The 21,684-nt window shown below is 40.2% G+C and overlaps 2 protein-coding genes across 7 annotated transcripts in view; one reads left to right on the forward strand and one right to left on the reverse strand.

Moving 5' to 3' along the window:
* Positions 1 to 5,727: 5,727 nt before the first annotated feature.
* gmpr (guanosine monophosphate reductase) lies at positions 5,728 to 12,167 on the forward strand. Its single transcript, XM_046057811.1, has 9 exons — positions 5,728 to 5,814; positions 8,122 to 8,241; positions 8,720 to 8,803; positions 8,906 to 9,079; positions 9,172 to 9,253; positions 9,772 to 9,878; positions 10,510 to 10,552; positions 10,678 to 10,837; positions 11,320 to 12,167. Exons 1-9 carry the CDS (start codon positions 5,728 to 5,730, stop codon positions 11,498 to 11,500), a joined length of 1,038 nt encoding a protein of 345 aa, XP_045913767.1. The 3' UTR covers positions 11,501 to 12,167.
* Positions 12,168 to 13,526: 1,359 nt separating this feature from the next.
* atxn1a (ataxin 1a) overlaps positions 13,527 to 21,684 on the reverse strand; it is a 98,092-nt gene continuing 89,934 nt past the window's right edge. For all 6 annotated transcript variants that reach the window (XM_046057815.1, XM_046057814.1, XM_046057817.1 and 3 more), the window contains one exon: positions 13,527 to 20,631. In XM_046057815.1, coding sequence (XP_045913771.1) covers positions 20,026 to 20,631 — 606 coding nt within the window. In that variant the 3' untranslated portion in view covers positions 13,527 to 20,025. The remainder of the gene's footprint in view (positions 20,632 to 21,684) is intronic.

Genomic DNA, 21,684 nt, shown 5'->3' on the forward strand with positions numbered 1-21,684 from the left:
GCTAAAGAAAGCAGTGGAATAAAAAACATCGGAAGACTGCAGAGATGTTAAGCTCTTTGAAATGTGAAAATCTGAGAATGTTCTCTTTTGTCACGCTAATCCAAAATGTATCTAATACCACACACTACTGCAGTAATCTCTTGTTGAGAAATTTCCAACAATATATGGATTTTGCAGTGGGAGGTGACATGTAGAGAGAGAAAGTCAGAGAAAAATAGAAAGAGAACACTAAAAAGGCTTAGTGGTTTCATTGAAGACTGTGGATTTTGGATTTGCCTAATCTATTGCATATTTATGTTCTACAAGAATCGTGTTTCAATAAAATGCCCCTGGCATGTGAGACATTTACAGCCCTTTTAATTTTTTGTTGAAATTAATGGATAGGTAAACATCATTTGTAAATCTCCTTTTTAAAACCAAAAAGCTCACATAAGATTTAGATATGTCTTTACATTCGTACTGTATCAGATTTTATAGACTTTATTTTGCAAATGTCCCTTTACTAGTGTAGATGTAGCCAAGAGCAATAGTCAATAAAAACCTGATAGTGGCAAGTTTGTGACCCATATTTATCAGTAGAATGTATAGACATGTCTGACGGTACTAAACTGGGAGCTACAGTATAGTTTGGTTGAAAGGGTGCAGGCTTGAGTTTCTCACAGTTGAAACTACTGGTAAAATTGGCCCAGGCTAGAGAAACACAGGAAGGTGTTTCAGGTGGGATGTGATTTGTAGCTGGAAGGAGAATGTAGTGATGACGCAGGCTCTATCAGGCATTTCCTTTACATAAATCCCCTTTTGTAAATGTTTTAATTTATGAAACCCCAACAGATTCATATCTAGCAGTCTGCGCTGTTGGCTCCCTGTGTGTTTACTGACTTGTACTGTACATTTCCTCTATGCCAAGCCCTGGCAGAGAGGTGTTCCTCTGGCTTTGCACTGCCGCTATCAGTGTTGAATTACTTCACAGTTGCATGCTGAGAGCGAATGTCACTTTCTGTGCGCTTCTCACAGAAACATGTGCCACATTTATGACTGACTTGGCTACTTGGACATTGTTTACTCCACATGCCAGAACCCAATGACAAAGAATGAGAGAATAATTTGGAAAAGAGTGCGCCTCACAATTTCACTTTCAGTTTCTACAAATTCAGACAGAATTGACTGACATAAAGATATGTGGTGACAGGCCACCTCAAGCTTGTGCCTTGACCAACACTTACTGCATGATGGTTAAGGAGGAGCTGGTTTATGACTGGAGAAACATACTTTAGAATTATGTTCAATTATATAATATTTATTTAAACAGTATACTTAAAGGCAGAAAGGAGAGGAGAGCTAATATGAAAATTAGCTCTACAAGTAAGCAAGTCTGCTTCATTCCTCTGCATGTCTCTGAAGACTTACCATGCTTTCCGGTTAACCCAGAACGGCATTTGACATACTTCTCTAGAGTTTGAGCTCATTACTATTATTTTTACACCTACGTCTTGTGTATGTCCATGCAGAAGCCATGGCCTACTGAGAAAGAGGAAGTGCTTCACTTTTTGCTCAGTGTCGTCTCCTGGATTAAAATTCTAGTTCATGACTTCAAACACAAAGCAGCGCATATTCCCTGATGGAAAAGATTCTTCTCTTCATCCTCGTTACCTGCATATGGGCGACTCATATAAAAAAAACAAATAGAATTTTTAAGTTTGTATCACTTCAACTCATGCCAGGAAAAGCACATCAAAGATTCTCACCAACTTTGCCCACCCACTGCCATGTGGTTTTCACATCTGCTTGGCCCAATGACATACTGCCAAGGGAAACGCAGCTCCTCTGAATGCATTTGCGAGTTGAGTTTTAAGTTTTCTCGAGGCAAACAGAGCCCACCTCTGGATGGCATCATCAGCTGGTAACTGGATACAGGGTGGGCCAGTCTAGTATGTGTGTGTGTGGGTGTGTGCATGCCTGCGAGTTCTCACAGAAGTTTTAGACAAGTGTAAACGGCATGCCAGCAGCAGGGATACACAATGTTCTGCATGCAGTGAATTTAATTGTCCAATTTAACGTGTTAGTGACATCTGGAGCTAATGGCCCTACCTTACCTGTGTATACCTGAACATTTTTCAAATTTAAAATGAAGAGACAATATTGTTTTTATCACTTATTTCAAAATCATTATCATTTCCTTAATCAAACTATCTAGTCTTTAATCTGCAGACAACAAGTACTACTATTTAGAGTGATACTAAAAAAGTGTATCCATAGGATAAAAGAATTTGTTTTTAGTATTTATTATTATTTAGTATTTGCACACCTGAGCAAATAAAAGCCAGCAAAAAAACATTATAATGCAAGATACCAATTTCTTGTGAGTAAGATGTGTTTTCTTGTGATTCTGCCCAGTGCCTGTAAACCTGCATCATGCATGGGTAGAGAAAATGGTTAATTATCAAATACATGCTAGCGGCTCCATGAGACTGTCCTTACTCACAGCAGTGCTTTGATCTAAATGCTAACGGCAGCTTGGTAACATGTTCACAATGGCAATGCTGACATGATGATATTCACCAGGTTAGATATGATATTTACTATGTCCACCATGTTAGTTTTGCATGCTAGTATGCACAAAGTGCTAGCAAGGCTGATGGGGACGTTATTAGTCTTGCAGGTAGCCTGTTTGGTCATAAATCAAGATGAAAAATTAAAGTTTAGAACAATTTCTCCTGAAGGTGACACGAGTGCCTGTACCAAATTGATTCCAAAATCCATCACAAATGTGAACATGATGATGGTGCTACAGGAAAAGGTTTCATTGGGGAAAAAAAAGGTTTCATTGGGATTCATTGTCTAGGAAAAATGATTCAAAATTTCATAACAATCCAGCCAGATATTTCAATCTGGACTAAAGGATAAAATACAAAAGAGTAAAATTGCATTACACAGGATAAAATACAGAAGACACAAGATAAAATACACAAGATAACACATAAGGGCAAAAACAGCAACAAAAACAAATGATAAAGAAGACAAAGCAGCTACATTTAAAAACATCAGATTAAGAAGTTGTTAAAAAGTCCTTGACCCAATACGGATTCTAGGAGAGGCTGTAGTGACGTGAGTACAAGTAGGTTTTCAGTCTTGACTTAAAGATATCCACTGAACGTGCTTCCCTAACATATAATGGAATGTCATTCCACAAATAGGGAGCACGGTATGCAAAAGCTCTGTAGCCAGCTGATTTATACAAAATAACACATGTTGTGGGACCCTCAACTTTTATAAAAAGCACTTTCTAGACATTAAGTCAAATATTACAGGTGTTGTATACAACAGAGTGACCCAGATGACTCAGATGAACATCTGAGACTCCAGCTGTGACCATGATAAGCTGACAAAGAAAACATGGAGAAAACAGAGATAAAGCCAGACTGTTCTTACTTATCAGTTTTATTGCCCTAAAAGGCTTTAAAAGGCTGACCTTACTCAGCACTACATTTATCAATGCAGTTTAGTGTGACGCACACAAGGGGTTAAAGAGCAGTGGGTTCATAGCAACTGCAACTGCTTTACATCATAGCTATAGATTGTACAATAATGAGGAGAGAAGCGAAGGTTCCGTGGATCCAAAAAATAATAATACAGTTCAAGCTTTGTTCTGTTTCATACGTTTACTTCCACCAATAAGTAATCATTTCAGTTCAGTAAATTTGTCACAAATTCAGTAATGTCAAATTATTTTTCTTCACTTGATTCCTTTATTTATATGGAAATGCAGAGCTGACACTGAAATGGTGTGATGAATGAACCCCGTTCACTTTAATTCTTTATTGCAGGCTGACAGTGCAGCATATCTGTTTGTGGAAAGTTCATTTTCAGTTTTTATGCTTTCAGGAATAACTGCTTCCTCCATGGACCAAATACAAAGATACTCTGGTTAGAAACAATATAACCTTGCTGTAAAGGCAAAGGTGACAAAGCTAGACACATAAACATCATAAAGGCACCTCTTGTTGCCAGGAAACACCTCAACCAGAGTTTTGACCTTGGTGGCTTTCTGCTTTTTAGCAGCTGTTTTCTTCAGCTACGCTGACATCTACTGGTCTCACTTACTACTAACAGTCATAAATGCTGGGAAATTGGTTGTTTGGATGAAGATAATTACAAAATACTTAAAAACACTGACCTCTGATATATCAATTAATTATTCTGGGATACAGTTGAATATTTTCATTTTAGTATTTAGTATTTGTTTTAGTACTATTTATGTAATTTTTAAGGTTTACTTTATTTGCATTTAGGACAATTTAGAAGTTGCTTATATAATGCAGGAAATAGCAAAGACTTAATATGATATTTAATGCTTAATAAACATTTAAATACTCTGCTTTGAATAATCATTTGTGTATGATGTGTTTTTTGCACAAAATAAGTTTAACTAATTAATAATTCTTAAAATTACAGCCTCATTGAAAAATCCTTATGAATAAGCGAATATTGTTTAACTGCTGGACACAAGATTTCTCCAACTTCACTGAAAAGTCCATTCACAGTGTATGGGCACTGCAGAATTTTCCAGTTTCAAGTTTCCACATCATACTGTATAAGTTGCATATGGGACCAGGATTGGCGTAACAACTAGTTATGATGTCACAAAATCGTGCTTGTATTTACTAACCCTTAAACTGAGATTTAAGGTGAGCACAAAGAACCTTGCCTCCCTTCAGCAAATTCATGTGAACACATCTTTCTAGTGCCAAATTCTGAACTTACAACATTCTGCACAGTGAAGGTCAAACATCCAAGTGACGTAAAAAGTAAAAAATAAGCAAAACACATTATTAAGTGGAGGGGATCTTTAATACAATGCATATTACAATAATAGACCATGTGATGCATTCTAAACACATTCTTAGACTTTATTCAACAGAAGGGATCAGAGTTGTTTTGCATCAAAGGTTAAGTTTTGTATATTATAGTATTCCAAAATTTAGATTCTTTACTTTGAGATGCATACTAAGCTGAACAAAAGGCACATCAATAGATGCATTAACAATTTAAAAGAAACACAATAGATCAAGGAAAGATAAAAACACATGTACAAAGAAACAACAAAGTATGTTCCCTGTTGCACACTGTACACCATTACTAATAAATTACTTTCCCATTTTACTGTGTCAATTCACAAACATTGTTCTCCTTTAGTGTGTTCTCCTCTGTGTCTCCACATCCCTCCCTCTCTTTTTCTTTGCTGTCATTCTCCCTCTGTCTGTCTGCCCCTCTGTCTCTGTGGGGTCTGCCAATATCTTAGGGAGCAATGCCCCAACTGGACAGCAGGTGTGCTCTTTAGCACTGCAGCATACAACCTACTGCAGTGCTACCATGTCTGTGTGTGTGTGTGCTTGTGTATATGCGTCAGGCGTGCCTTCCAGCCTGGCCACTGCTGCTGCTGCCACTCTGCTGAAAGACAGGGGGGAGAGAGAGAAAGCTGGCGGAGTGGAGGGAGAAAGAGAGGACGGGGGATAGTCTGACAGGGAGAGAGAGAGGAAGTCCAGGCCCAAATAAAGCCATGGGGGCCGGGGCCAGGCTAGGCCCCCTTTTGCTATAAATACCCTGGCCGCCTGGAGGTTCGGGTTTGGTGGTTGGGGCTTGGGACCAGCAACCGCCACTGCTGCTGCAGCCTTCCTCAGGCGGTACTCATCATCCTCATCCTGGTCATCAGTGTTCTGGGCATCCAAGATGCCTCGCGTGGACATAGACCTCAAGCTGGACTTTAAGGATGTCCTCTTCAGACCCAAGAGGAGCAGCCTCAAGAGTCGCTCAGAGGTCAGTGCTATTAATTACTTGTACTTTGATAATGTAATCCAAATATTACAGCTACAGTTCAATCACCTATCACACTTCTCAGGAGGAGTGCAATCTGTTTACTGTTTACTTACAACAGAGATATGTATGTATGTATATGGGGTGGATGCCAGGTGGGCCAGTCATTTGGGGACCTTCTTACCCCACTTGCTACACTGATATCATCAGTTGGGCCTCTCCTTGTTGTGTTGCTTTGTGTAAGTAGTCAGTATGTGTACACTGCCTTTGTACTTTGGTGAGCAAGAAAGCTACCCTGAACGAGCATGTAACAGCGTAGTGACCTTCTTAAAGGTGACAGAAAACAAGGCTAGCCTGTACCAGACAGAAGCTATTAACAATAACTGTCTAAAAACAGAGAAAACAACAAATGAAAAAGAGGAGAGTCTGAGAATAATTTTGAACTTAAATGGACTTGATTTTGTCATAACTCTTCATTACAAGCAGGTATAACATGCCACAGTGTATCTAGCACCCACTGATTTGGCTCTCTGGGACAATGCAACCCTCTCCTTGTTGTTTTATCTTCACAACTTCCTCGACTTAGCTATGTGTCACTAGATCAGTGACTGGTACTGACCCAAGATCACGATGCTGGTGTGGTGGCACAAGATCTGGGGTGGAAGGTGGAAGTGGCTGGGAGTTGGCTTCTGACAGGTGGCAAGCAACACTAGGCACAGGAGACTTCTCAGAAACCCTGTTTAAAAATAGTACTGTGTGTTACAGTCAACCAGAACACATTCCAAATGCCACTGAGCTATCAGGACGCCATTATATACATATACACTGACACAGATAACAGCACAGAGAACATCTAGTTGCTACTTGAGCATTTGTTTTTACTACAATCAGTGCAGTAAAAAACATTTCAATGTTTTGTCACATTTATTGAACACCTCTCTTCATTCTTTACATTCCATCAAATCAACTTTTTCTACATTAACTAAATAATAAAGAACACACCTAAAGTTATTGACATGGTTTTAGATGTGAATAGTTTACATATCGTGACTTGATTTCAGCATATAATGCAGCCAAATATGCAGTAGCACTCCGAAGTATCCATTTGTTGACATTCTGACTGCTCTTGTTTGAATTATTGCTGCATTTAGTGGGAGCAGAAATCCACCTGCCAAAGCTAAGCTTACCATGAGGTTTAGAGGAGGGAGGGTATATGAACATCATGAAGGATAAACTGCATTCATAACCGCATGGTTATGCACAACCACTGAGCAGATATTTGCAGATGCTCGCACCTCTGATGTGAATGTAGGCTGCACCACTGGAATTAACAAAAAAAACACCAGCAACACGCCAACAAACATATTTAGGTCCTTCAAATTGTATGGCAGCACATCTGCGTTAGCTTAGCCAGATATTTTGAGATATTTGTGATAGTGAACATTTCTTCAGTAAATATCTGACACAGATGAATGCAATTCGATTTTAGCGCTCCTGTTCTATTAAATGGTCAGACTGATAGCATAAATCCTAATAATGTTTTATAACTGAGGCCTGCTGGATCCATGTGTCATACTTGGTGATGATTTACTAGTGACTAGACTGGAAAATACAGCTGAGTCAGTGTTTTGCACAAAGAGAAGACATTGATTTGCTGTAGCAAGGCAATGGATACGCATGACTGGAAAGTCTTTCCTTCTCATCCACACATCTTTCACCACTTTCCTCCCAGCATTATGATTTATAGTCTCATATTTTGCTGTGGCTTTGAAAATTATTCCACTGTGAATGTTATGGCATCCTTTGCCTATTTCCACTGCTGCAGTAGTTTTGCATACAATAAGAAGAGAGTCACAAAGTCACTGTACTTCTTCTTTGTGAGTCTATTTAAAGGAACATACCACATGAATGAGTAAACACCACTCATACCGAGCAGCTAACAGTCCAGTGGTTAAATCATGTTAACTCACTGGAACAAGCTGTATTTATAGCTGATCTTTTTGAAAGGAATCTTAGCAATGACTTCCATCATCAGTGCAGATAAATACTTTCCTGTAAAGGGAGCCGCTAGTGTATCACAATGAGCCCCACTTGCTTCATGCAGCTTACATTAAAGCAATACTGTCTAAGCGGACCACTGGATCTAAATGATTCAGTGCATCCCCATTAGGACCACACAGAGTGACATGAGCTGTCCCCATTTTCAAGGAAATCTGCAGTGTCCCTCAGTCAGCTTTAGAGAAAAAATGATTCATCAGTCACATAAAACACTTTCCTCGTAGGCCATGATTAATATTCTCTCCCCCACAGGTGGACCTTAAGAGGACGTTCACATTCCGCAACTCCAAACAGACCTACACTGGCATCCCCATCATCGCTGCCAACATGGACACCACAGGAACGTTTGAGATGGCACGGGTCCTCAGCAAAGTGAGTTCGCAAAACTGAATGGTTGACAAAAAAAAAATAATAACAGCATCATTGTCTCTATGTGCCCTTCCACTGAGATTTCTATGCAGGTATCATGAAACAAAAATCAAGATGCAGTGTGGGGCCTTGGGAAAAACATGAATTAGCAACATTGTCCTAGAAGCTCTTAGACATGTGCTAGCTTGTGGGATGTTGTTTTCTTTTGTAACCGCTATTGACTCAAAGTGTCTGTGATCTTTATATAAAAAGTCATGATTGATTGAATTGATGACATATTGTTTTTTTTCATGTAAACAGCCAAAAGAAACCTTTTTTTATATATTTGAAATAAGACTGGATACGGGAAACCATGATGAGTAATAGAAAAGATGTCACAAATAAAAAGACAAAAATTGGCATGTCGATATTCACATTCTAGAACTTTTATGCTTGTTAAATTTGCTTTAATGTCTAAATCATTTCTTTCTTTCTTTTCTAGCACACCCTCTTCACAGCCATTCATAAACACTACTCGGTAGAAGACTGGAAAAACTTTGCTGCTACTCATCCTGACTGCTTAGAGGTAATATCACCAATGTTTGCCTTTCTTTTCAAAGTTAGTTGTTCCTGTGCAACAACAAACAAGGGTCTCCTCCTAGAATGAAAATGTACGTTTTTTCCCCAGCATGTAGCTGCCAGCTCAGGCAGCGGCACTGCAGATCTGGAGAAGCTGTGTGCCATCTTGGAGGCCGTCCCTGCTCTCAAGTACATCTGTCTGGATGTGGCCAACGGCTACTCTGAGTACTTTGTGGAGTTTGTCAAGACGGTCAGAGGAAAGTTCCCCAAACACACCATCATGGTAAGAGCGATAGTTCACCCCCTTGGCTGGTTGGGACTTATGGGGAAGTGCTGTGAGATTGTGTCTTAGGGCTAATGCTGTTTGCCTTGCAGGCTGGTAACGTAGTAACAGGGGAGATGGTGGAGGAGCTCATCCTCTCCGGTGCTGACATCATCAAAGTCGGCATCGGGCCAGGTGGGTGGGTACGACTGTGTGAGTCTGTCTGCTAATTGTCTGAGGAATTGCTCCCTCTGAGTAAACACAAAACTGCACAGGCCTCATATACAAATACAGACACATTAGCCAGAAAGAAAGAGACATGCTGTGTAAACAGCAAGGTATGTGTCCTTCATATAGAGCCAGTGCTGTATGGTCCACTTGCAGTATTTGAGTGAATGGTTTTATTGCCAGTAGATTAGCCTTTGTTAATGCAGCAGAACCATTATAAAATTACAACTTTTTAACGAGAAGAAAGAACTGTAGTGTGAATTATTTAATTAAATGATATTATTGCTAAATCTCCTTAAGGCCTGGCATTTAGATACTTACTTTACTTTTGTCTCCAGCCTATACAATAGCCACCTAAACTGACAGCACCAGATCTGAAAGACAGCGGGTTCCCGTAGCTAGAGCAGCAGCAATTAAACACTGACGGGTATAGATCCACGAAGATGGACTTCCCTAACGTGTGCACCGTGAACTGTGTGTTGCAGGGTCTGTGTGCACGACAAGGATCAAGACAGGAGTGGGCTACCCGCAACTCAGTGCTGTGATAGAGTGTGCAGACTCAGCCCATGGACTCAAAGGACACATTATCTCTGTAAGTCAGTATTCTGTAGAGTATATATTAAGCGTACTGTACTTATCCCAGCTGTCTTTTTCTGCCTGTGGAGAGGAGTTACTGTCTCAGTTCCTCTCATCAGTCCATAAAATATGTAATCAACTATGGTGAAGTTAGGCAAAAGGCAATTCTTCAAAGGTCAGAAAAAGGGCCTGGCATGGATCAATTTGACTCAGCAGCAAAATATGCTCCAGATATAGAGAAATAAATATGACAAACAATAAAACAGAAAAAGAGAAAATTAGCTCTTTTCATGCCAAACTACTGAACAGTCTGTTGTAATGGAAATATGTCCTTTAGTGAGTCTTCTGAAATAAAGAGTCCAATCCAGATGTCTTTTAAGGGTTTTATTCTTTGCAAAGGTTCAGATGGCCTGAGTAATAATTGTCATTATGGATGCTCAGTGAGTCAAAGAGCATTATTTGCTTTTGAATTTAACACACTTCCATAATATACTGTTGCATGAAAGTTCTAATAGTTTCCAATGTTGATAACAATAGTAGTGGATTGCATCCTCTGTCTTCCAAGCCTGGTAGGATATTAAGTAAACCTTTTGGAACTGTGAATGACTTCATGCCATATGACAGATGTGTCATTTTTCTCTGTTCAGGACGGTGGCTGCAGTTGCCCAGGAGATGTAGCTAAGGCCTTTGGTAAGTATTCAACTCACAATTTTGTTCTTTTCATACTCAAGCAAGTCACAGTTTGGGTCATGTGTGGCTGTGCTGTGCTGTTCCACAAATCTAACCACTGTGACTTCTCTGCCTTTGCTCCTCAGGCGCAGGTGCTGACTTTGTAATGATGGGAGGGATGCTTGCAGGCCATGACCAGTGCTCTGGGGAGCTCATTGAGAAGAACGGCAAGAAATACAAACTCTTCTATGGCATGAGCTCCGACACAGCCATGAAGAAATATGTCGGTGGAGTTGCTGAGTATAGGTGAGAGACCGATATCAGGAGAGGCATTATACTTACTGACTTCATAAATCTCGCAACCAATAAGCTTAATAAGATTCCTGTTCTCCTTGATATAACTTTTGATATGGATTCAGTTTATAACTCAGATGTGTTTTTTGTGTTGTGCCACATGTAGACACTCCACATGACTCAAAACCTGGATACACAGAATTGTAGTATTTAGCTAGTTGAGATGCTATAATTTAAGAAAGTGTGAGATACTAAAATTGTGCACTTTAAAAAAAGAAAACTGCACAATACTCATTGTAAAACCATGACATGTTAATCAGTCCATTTTGAACTTTGGTCATGTGTTCATGGCAGCTACAGAGAATTTAGCTTTCCATGCATGTAAACAGGTGTAAGAGATGAATAATCTCATATAGTTTTAGCAATGAAAATGATTCCTGTTTTAACTACAAAATGTCCTCATTCCTATGTTCTCCTTTCTCCTCTGCTCTCAGGGCATCTGAGGGGAGGACAGTGGAGGTTCCCTATAGAGGAGATGTGGAGAACACCATCCTTGATGTGTTGGGGGGCCTCCGCTCCACCTGCACCTACGTGGGTGCCGCCAAGCTCAAAGAGCTGAGCAGGAGAACCACCTTCATCCGTGTCACACAGCAGTCCAGCCAGATGTTCACTTAGAAGGGCGCACACATGTCCGCACACACAGGTTGCATGATATGCATTGTACATTTACTGTGCAGCTTAAACATGCAATAGCAGGACAGTGGTATGACACATCCAGCAGAATCCCACACAGACACTTCTACATCATCACCCAACCTATTCCTCTCAGGATATCTGTCAGAAAGCTGTTAGTCTCCTGCAGGTTGTGATTAAAATAAACTCAAGAGTTTTACTTGGTAACACTATCCCAGAAGAATCACAGCACTCTAATCAACTTAATCCTACAGTGAGGGCATTTACATGCTTACAGACACAATAATATGCCATCATTGAATGTACCAGATTTCATTTTTGAATGGGCGCATGCAGATGTCCCAGTTAATAAAGCTTGGATAAATTCTCAGATCTAATCTTTCAAAATACTCTTTTAGCTTGGGTATATAGAGAAGTCGGGATGTTTCTAGATTAACAGCATATCGAGAATAAACAAGACTGTGAGCTATGTGAAATACACGGGTATATGTAAACACACTCAGCAGGAGGAGGCTGTTACACGTGCTAAGATAATTTGGGGAAACTGTGTAGCTTTATGTTGGAAATGCAAGAATCAATATGCAAGATGTGGGGTCACCCTTTAACTGTCACTGGAGAAATCATGTTGCAATAAACTGCATGCAGGGCCTTCTGCTACTTTCCTCAGTGGTGTTGATCATTATGTGAATTTTCTCCAGACTGTGCAAATCATATTGCTGATGACAGACAACATAATAGTTAATAATCTCTCCTTAGTTTCTGTGCGCATGTATTGTATGATGTTTAAGTCTTCCTTCATGGATTCCACTGTGCCTGACATTTTAAATCAGAACTTCAGGGTAAAGTCATGTAGAGTGATGACACAAACACTTTTAAATGACAATTACAGACAGACATTGTGTTAATAAACCCAAAATGATCAGAGAGTGATCAGCGTGATTCTTCTTTATGGACAAGAAACAGCATATTTTGTTTTTTAGTTAAAACTTTTTTAAATATCAGGGTTTTGGGACAATGTAGGACAAAGTTGCTATCTATCTAAGACAACTAACTTTGAGTTAATTCTTTTCCCACTTGCTTTCAGTGAGAGGCGGCGTATTATAACAAGCAGTGATATAGGCATATTGAGAATGGATCAAACATAAAATACAGAATATGAGAGTCAGTAAATATCTTCTGTCATCTGAGTTGTTGCGTTACTGGTTGCCTGGCAGCAAGTGTCAACTGAAACAAGGGCGGTACAGCTCTAGTTGACTTTGCACCATGACCTCTATGTAGGGCAAACAATTAGGACTATTCTGTCACATTAATTACATAAGCCACCTGCTGTTTTAATGTCTGCAGTGTTCATTCTTACCTAATACAACATGTTTTGGCTGTAGTAATACAAGTCTTAGAAGTCTTAGAAGCAGAAATGACAAATTTCACACAGGAACTGTGGTAAAATATATTTTTTTAAATAAGAAAATTGTTTTAATTGAAACTCACATAATGTCTGTAGTGCAAAATGGATCTAGAAAATTATAGAAACAAAATGTTTGGGGGTGTTCTTGGGAGTAAAAACAAAAGTGCTGTTTTCTTGCACTCAAGTGACAAGATTTCAGATTATGGATTCTTATTTTGAATATCTGCAGGATCTTCATAATTTTACTATTCTGCCCTTTATAATGACAATGGCTTTGGTAGTGTATTCTCTATTTCCTCTGTTTTTATTTGTGTAACACACATGAGTGGGCAGCAGAGCAAGACTGTCAAAGACAGGGACAGGGAAAGAACAGGGAAATTATTTTAAGTGCAACATAGAATTCATGGTTGATGTTTGACATTTTAGGTGGTGGGGATGTCAGGCAGCTGTTTGTACACTAGAGGGAGCTGTTTTCTGCTCCATTTTTAGCACTTAGCCAAATCCATTGAGGAAAAATTTCATATCTGATGACTGAGGTTTTGAATGTTTTTAAAGCAGTGTTAGTGTTTGTTAGTGTATTCAAATAAAGACACAGGTCGCCTATTTATTCCAGATATGTCAAGGTTTCATTTTCTTTTTCAAAGAGGTGCATTTGTACAGATGTCAAATACATACACCAACAGGGTTTCTCCATTGCTATACAGGAAAGGGGTGGTGAGACACAGGGACTTGGTGAGTACAATATAGTACAGACAAGTTGGCTGGGAACTATTGCAGCCCCCTGCAGGCCAGACTGTCTGTGGAGGTCTGTGCTGATGTCTGGTTCTCTGCCACCGTCTCATGGGCCAAAGAGTTTCAGTTCAGTACTTGGTGTCACAGGTTAGCAGAGAAACATCTAGACAGACCGGTTGCTAGCCTCAGGCTGAGTGTTCCGAAAAGGGGAGGAATCAAATGAGCCACAGCTGACAGATAAGCTCCACCCTCCCCCCCCCTGTGGCAGTGGGCAGGGTCAGAGGTCATGAACCATACAGCCTGTCCCCTGCTGAAGTGTTTGTTGCCTTGCACAAGAGAGGCAAAACAAAGACGTTCAGTACACTGAAGAGTAATCCAAGCCATCTCCGGCATAATACACATAATATCATAATAATAATTCATAGTTAATTGTCAATAATGACATTTGTTAATCATATCAAATTATATGTAATACATTTACATATCTTATAACCCATATGAAACAGCCCACAATGTAAATTGATTGGGGTGAAACTAAACTGTTAAGTGGGCCTCTACAAGTTTTTTTTTCTTTCTGCCTGAGTTGGTTATCCAGCGCTATGGACATTGATGACGTCATACAAAAAAAGACAAAAGAAAAAAGGAATCCTGATCGAATTCTGTTCACTTTTAAAACACAACAAAGTGCCAAAAACACATCCTTTTTGCAAAATGAAAGTACAAACATCAAGAAACAAAGAGCACGCATGCCTTTTTTCTGATCGAAAAGTCAAAGCTCACACACCAACATTCATTTTATTTGTAAAATTGTGCAAGAAGCCAATTTTTAAAAAAAAAGACAACATTAGCAGTGTTCCTCGAGTGAGGAAGCTTGTCATAAAAATTCAACAATAACACATTCTCTACATAGTTTTAAGTCTCCTGACATTATATTGAGTGCTACAAGGAGACCCAAAACACAGAAAAAGCTCCTGCACCAAAGATAATGCAAAACAAAGCAAAGGTTTGTACGCACCGTTTTCACACCACGCGACCAAACCAAGCTGCTCCTTACAAATGTATCCGCCAAATTAGAACTCAAAATGTGAATTAAAAAAACCTAATTAACGGTGCAGCCTGGTTGGTGTAGGGTGGAAAAGATTCCAAAGACACACAACAAAAGAAGGGATGCATTCCATGAGAAAAGGTTTTCCTAGAAAAGAACCAAGGAACCACCTAACACCTCGGCCCGTTGGACCCAAGAACGCGCCGGGCGCCAAGCGAGATGGAGCACAGACAGATCAACACAAGGTTACGGCTAGGTGATGTGCAAAAACTTAAACTGAGCCATCTCTCTTTTTCATCCTTACTAACCCTCTTTTTTTTCATTCTCATTCTCTCTGTCTGTTTTGAATGAATGTTACCCCTAGGGAAGGTATCGGTCTTAGACAGAGGGGTTAGACCAAGTCCATCCTAGGATTAGAAAGTGCTGAAACATTATCAAGTCTTTTACGTCTACTTACATGTGCATCTCTGTTGGTTGGTTGTTGTTTTTTTTTGTCTTTGTTTTTTTTCTTTTTTACAAAAAGTGGTCCCCACTAGCAATGAGGTTTCTTTATTTTCTGTGGGTCTCACCGTGAACCATCGAGGGTCAGGGTTTATGATCTCACAGACAATTAGAGGAGGAAACACTCCGTTACACACGCGTTTTAACACCAGGTGTACATAAGCACACATACTACACACAACATATGGTGCAAACACAAACACACACACACAAACACACACACACACACACCAACGAGACCTGACGCAGTCTCTCACACACTCAAATTTTAGGAAGGCCGCAAGGACAATAGGGAAAGAGAGATACAGACAAACTCTCGATTGGTTTTGCTTCTCTTCACAAACATCCTGACTCTTGTTTTACAGATGTGACACACACATCAACAGACATACACAAGCCATTAACAAGGATGAGACACTGGAGTAGGACTATGCTACATACACTTGGCACAGCAAAGGGGGAGGGACAAAATATAAGTATTGCACATTATGGATCATTTCAAAGGGATAAAAAGGTTAAATTTGGGATTATCTTAACAAAATTAAAACTAACCAAACCCTCAAAAATGTTGAAACCTTGCCTGTGCTGTTTCCTCTCCTGCATTCACAATGTGTCTACATTTCAGATTGCTTTGTTTCATAGTTTATTATTAAGAATGCATTTGCATTGAAGTATAAACACAATAACCTGTATAAACCAGTAGTGACAAGGAGGCCAAATATCAAAAGATGACGTTACGAGGGGGGAACAGGCAGTTCAGCCCAGCCCTGCTATATCCAGGCCAGGCCACACTGAAAGGTAGCTAACGGTTGTTGAGGGTTAATCGATTGCTTTGACCCAGGAGGAGGTGCTTGTGAGGCTGGCTGGCTATAATTGGGTACCTGAAACAAAGTTAACGAGGTCACTACGGGAGTCGTGGCGAGAGGCAGACCTGGGCGAAGTCAAAACGTCTGCTTGTTTCTTCAGGTGCATGTGATATCATGCTCACCCACAGCTGTGACAACAGAGTTTATAACTCTGACCAGCTGGGACAGTGGAGGTTTTTGGGGTTATGTTCAGATACTGCATATTTGAGACACTTCCCTGAAAAACTAGCAACTGTTGTTGCCACTGCAATTACTAGAGATTTAAATGTACTTTATGATAAGGGGGATAGTGTTAACTGAAGCCTAGTTCAGTTTTTTCAGGATATGACAAGATAATATTTTCTCTATGGGAGAAAAGGGAGTTGCTTTGGTTGCAATGCTAGAGGACTATTATTAAATGTTTATTGCAGAGAATTAGAGTGGAATGACTCTGTGTGTGTACGTTCCGCTCGTACGCGAGGAGAGTGCCTGAATATTGTCGTACTATTGCTTCCTGAAGTAACCAAAGCATCACTTGGCTTTGCTTAAAAAAAAAAATTGTATGTAACCTGACTGACTGTAAAAGTTTTGATGGTCTGAGTGGCTGACAGGTTTGTGTAGATGTTGTGGTTCTGCTTTTTTATTTGTTGGGAAGCGGGGTTAGACAATTAAAATAAAAAAACACGGTCATACATTTACAAAACACACAGCCACGCACACACACAGGTTGCAAAATATGTAGACACGCGCAGACTCCTATTTCAACTACTAATGATCATGATGCTTCAATTCGAAATGGAATAAATGAAAATGCACTACTGCGATGGTGCCGATCTGAGAAACCCTATTTTATAAAAAATAAATCATTTTCAAATCTCATTTAGGGTCTACTCACTCACAAACCCCATCCACCTGCCCATTTACACAGCCACCTATCCATCCATTTCTCATCCATCTGAACACACATATTTCCTGCCATCAACCTGGTAAATTCCCACCACCTGAAACAGCATTGCCCCACACAGATATATTATCAGTAGGATGGAAATACGACTGATCCACTTCTTTGAGGCAACTGACGACGCTGCCAACGAAAAAATATTTATGCCATATAACAACACCTAAATACAGAGGCTGAGTAGAAAGCTCAACAGATATGCCTGCAGGAAGCCACTTCTCCTCCACCTCCTTAACACTGTTGTGCCAGCAACCTGCATATGCTAATCAAACTACTGTGCATGTACACACAGTATTGTTACTTGCAGCATGAGAGAACCAATTACATGTTGATGGCACCATACAATCAGAACACATTGAATCCGGATTAGTGTCCACCATCACTATTAGATTTAAAAACTTACTCATGTCAAAATGGAAAGCATATTTCAGTAACACTGATGTTAGAGGAAAACATACAGACTAAACCTTTTTATATGCTGTATAATCATCAGGTGGCACACACTTCACATTTCCCCACTAAAACTAAGAAAAAGTTCAGAAAGAAAAGAATTGAACTTGGGGTTTCATATGCAAGAAAGATCCTGTGAGGGTGGTCAACTTACAAAGCGCTGCTTACAAAGCTCTAAATGTTGGAACAACCAAGCAAGCACATCTGTTGAGGTAACTGCTACATCTTAGGAAAAATAGGGTTTCAGCTGGCTGAAAGCACAAGCAGTGTTTAAAACTGAACCCTAGTCCCTACACCATGGCTTCAACAGCAGAAAAAGTGAACAGAAAAGTCTCAATTGTCCTTCAGAGACACTACAAATGGTGTATCTTTAACTAAAGTCAGTAAATTCAGTAGGCAGGCACATGTTAAAATTCTGTTTTACAGCTATGTTTATGTTCGTAAAAACTCAAATGTTATTTGACCTTAACTGCGTTGACAATTTTTTTCCTCTACAATGTGACAAGTGCCTGTTGAGGAACAAAAACCCTGGTCTCCTCCAGTGTGTTACATGGTCTAGGGCTCGTTTCAGGACAGGGCCGTTAAAAATTATGTCTCCACCTTTCTCCCTCCTCCTGATGTGCAAACTGCAAGATTCTCTTAAGTATGACTCCAAGTAGAAACACTGGACATTTAGCACTGTCTATCAAATTACTATATCCTTTTCCTATACACAGTATACATACAGTCATACACAAACTCACACACATACACAAACACACCACAGAGCACTTTCTGTTCTGTTGGCAGTGTGCATTAATCCAATGTCAGTCATCTAGTGTCTTTGCAGGAGGGACAACATCTACATTCATCTAAATGCTTACCAACAAACACAGTACATATTATAGGTCATTGAGTTTCAGGGATGGTCTGTACTGTTTTGTGTTTGTGTAAGCGCGCGCATGTGTGTGTGTACGGAGACAGACCAACATCATGCACACTCTAGCACACACACACGCACATACATTGCAAATATGACACCCTTCAAAATTCTGTGGCGTGAGCTTCCAATCAATGCTCTCAGTCTAGTACAGAACATCACTGGGATAATTCAAAGCCTTTTCCTCGTTAATCCTTATTCTAGATCCCAAACTTCCCCAACACATTCTAATACTTTTCCATAGCTTTTGCATAGCTGGCTGGCCGTACAAGGGCACATGCTGATAACCTTTGTATTTCTAATTCCTTCTGTCACTATACATTTCTCTTTAACCATCTACTGATTGGAATTTCCTCCAAAACCTGTCACAACCATCCCTTTCTTTGTGATCCCATGGCACATCCGCTCCCCCAACCCCTTCACTTTTCCAAAAGCTTCACCTTTCCAAAGTGCTGTTGTTACTTTCTACCCTTCTAAATAAAACAAAATCTAAATACATACAGTACTGCGTAAATAAAAGAAACAACAAAAAATTTGCCGGCTGTATGGTGAGTGTGACAGGTGTGTTAAGTGCTTTGAAACATCTTGACCCTCTCAGAACTGACAAGCAGATTCTCTCGGTTCCCCTCACACAGCCTTTCTTGATTAAAAAAATTCATCAAGAAAAGATGAGGATTGAATGAAGTCCTCCTCTTAACATTTTCTTAAAGTGAAGTTCGCCAACCCAGTGTGTTTTGCACTTGTACATATTAGGTTAGGGTATCTCACATTTATACATTAACATTGACCCACCTAGGTTCAATCTAGGACTAAATGACCCCTGATTAAAGTTTTGACAATCATCGAAAACAACTATCTGGTGAGATAGAAGAGGAGGGGTTTAAGAAAAAAAAATGCTCAAGATGAAAGTAAAGACTCCACTGTCATCAAACTGAACAGAGTAAGTGTTCCTCTCTATTGTGTGGCACACTGGCACCACCTGATGGCATCACTTGTCAGGTCTGGCACACCCTGATGACGCTGAATAATTCCAACTCCCACTTGTATGTAGCTAATGAAAAATGTCATGATTTACTCACAAATCCTTCATGCTCAGGATCAGCTTATGTTATATCACTCCCGTGGCCCCATGTAAAATGACTGGTTTGAGTGGTGGTGGGGACGTGTTTTTGTCCAGGCAGCCTGGCTAGCAGTGCACAGGGAGTGAAATCGCTGTCAAGAAGCTAAGTTTGAGCTAATGCAATTTGAAATATACATTATTTGTAACGTGTAGCCAGCCAAGAAGAGCCATCAAGCATTGCTCCTGTGTGCCGCACAGACACCAATAAACATTTAGCACACTTCACAAATCCTTCACCATAAGTCATCTCATGAAAGCCACCAAAACGGCACCAATTGCTTGTGTGATATCAATTCCATCTATAAAAAAATGTGTTATAAACTACATGGACTTAATGTAAGGTGATACCATGTAGGGTAAATTTACCTCTACAGTACAGTATTCAAGATAGAAAAATAAAAACAGAAAACAAAACTTTAAAACCAAGACAAATGAAACATTAATATGGGCATTCATGTTTTTTTTTGTAGAATCCTTTTATGTTTAGTTTTTTTTCCAAATCCCAATGGTTATTTAACAGTCCTACTAGCCTTCACTTGCCAATATTCGACCTTCCCTCAATGCTGACTTTCACCTCATGAGGGATGAAGGAAGGTTTGGGCAGGGTCAAGGGTGGCTCCTCCTCTGATTTTTCCATTTTTCGACCTTCGGGGGCAGACCATCTTCGCTTCCTGCCTCTTGATGGCTTACTGGAGCCAGCTTCTGCACTGCTGGCAACCTGACCTTTAGAAACTGACCCTCTTTCCCCGAACATGAGATCTCCATTTTCCACATTGGCGCCCCCTCCACTCCCATTCCCGTTTCCACCCTTTCCTCGCTGGCTGATGCCATTCTCCCGCTCGCTGTGCCTGGAGCCCCCTCCACTGCAGCATTGGGGAGCGTCCGAGACAGCTCTGTGGGGTTTGACGTGCCCGTGGCTGGAGGCTGAGACAGATGCAGGTGTGGACAGCTCCAGGGGTTGAGTCTTCTTCAGAGATCCGTTCCTCAGGTTCTTGAGGGTGAGTGAAATACAAACATCGCCCACAGACAGCTTGGTGCAAGGCAGCTCCAGAAGCTGGGTGGTTCTGTCAGGGCAGCATGAAGACCAGCCTTGGCCGAAGACGAAGAAGGGGTACTCGACCAAGACCTCAACACTCACCTGGAGAAATGAGAGGGAATGGTAGAAAGACACATCAACACAATGACACTTATGTAAACCTTGTCTAAATCTAAGCTTGTCTCGTCCACCTGTTTTGCAGAACATTAAATAGTTATGACAAATAAGATACAATTTAGGGAAAAATATCGTTATTATTTATTAAGAGCATAAGATTAAGAAACTTGGCTAATCAGCTTCATGTGGACTGCATATGTGTGATTTGATCAGATTTGGTTGACAGTAACCAATTATCATCACATTCTAATTCAAATATTGCAAAATCTTAAATCAATGAAGGAGGTTGGAACAATATTTTCTGTCTGAATTCTGGATTAAACTGTGTGCTTGGTTGAGCTCTGTATTATCATTTGTATGTATGACAGAATGAATAGATGACAAGAGGGAAGCAGAGGAGGAGGCTTTGAGACACAATGGGTAGAGCAAGGAGCAAAGTAAACCTGAGGAGAAAGAATATGAAGTGAAGAAGAGAAAATTGTGAGAATGAGAAGGTGGGAGTGATGGAAGTTATTGAGATGAGATGAAAAGGCCAGTTTACAAAGGGAAGGTGGATTGAACAAGAAGAGGAGTGAGGAAGTGAGTGTGAAAGAGAACAATGTCAAGAACAATGCAAGTGTAAGATATATCAAACACCCTCTCAAAGCAAACGTCAGGCAATATTTTCCCTCCTGTATTATATAATTTTTGACTTCTCAGAGTAAGTCCTCTGAGTGTGGACTCAAAGCTGCTACCACCTCTCAGGGAAAAAAGTAAGACAAGCCGCTGATGGAGTACAAGAGAGAAAGATAAGTCTTTGAAAGATTGTCAGCTTTTGTGGGGTACAGTATCAAAGAGCAGCCGGGGGCGGGAGAGATGGTTAGAGATGTGCTGTGTGGGTGGACGAGTCACAGCATGGACAGATGAAATAGATTTAACTGGCTTTAACGCACACCCTCAGACATTGAAAAGGATGGACGTGTGTGTGTGTGTGTGTGTGTGCAAGTGTGTTTGAAGGAGTTAGGGAGAACCAGAGACAGAATACAGAAAGATAAATTG

The sequence above is a fragment of the Micropterus dolomieu genome, linkage group LG09, assembly GCF_021292245.1.
Source record: "Micropterus dolomieu isolate WLL.071019.BEF.003 ecotype Adirondacks linkage group LG09, ASM2129224v1, whole genome shotgun sequence".
NCBI lineage: Eukaryota > Metazoa > Chordata > Actinopteri > Centrarchiformes > Centrarchidae > Micropterus > Micropterus dolomieu.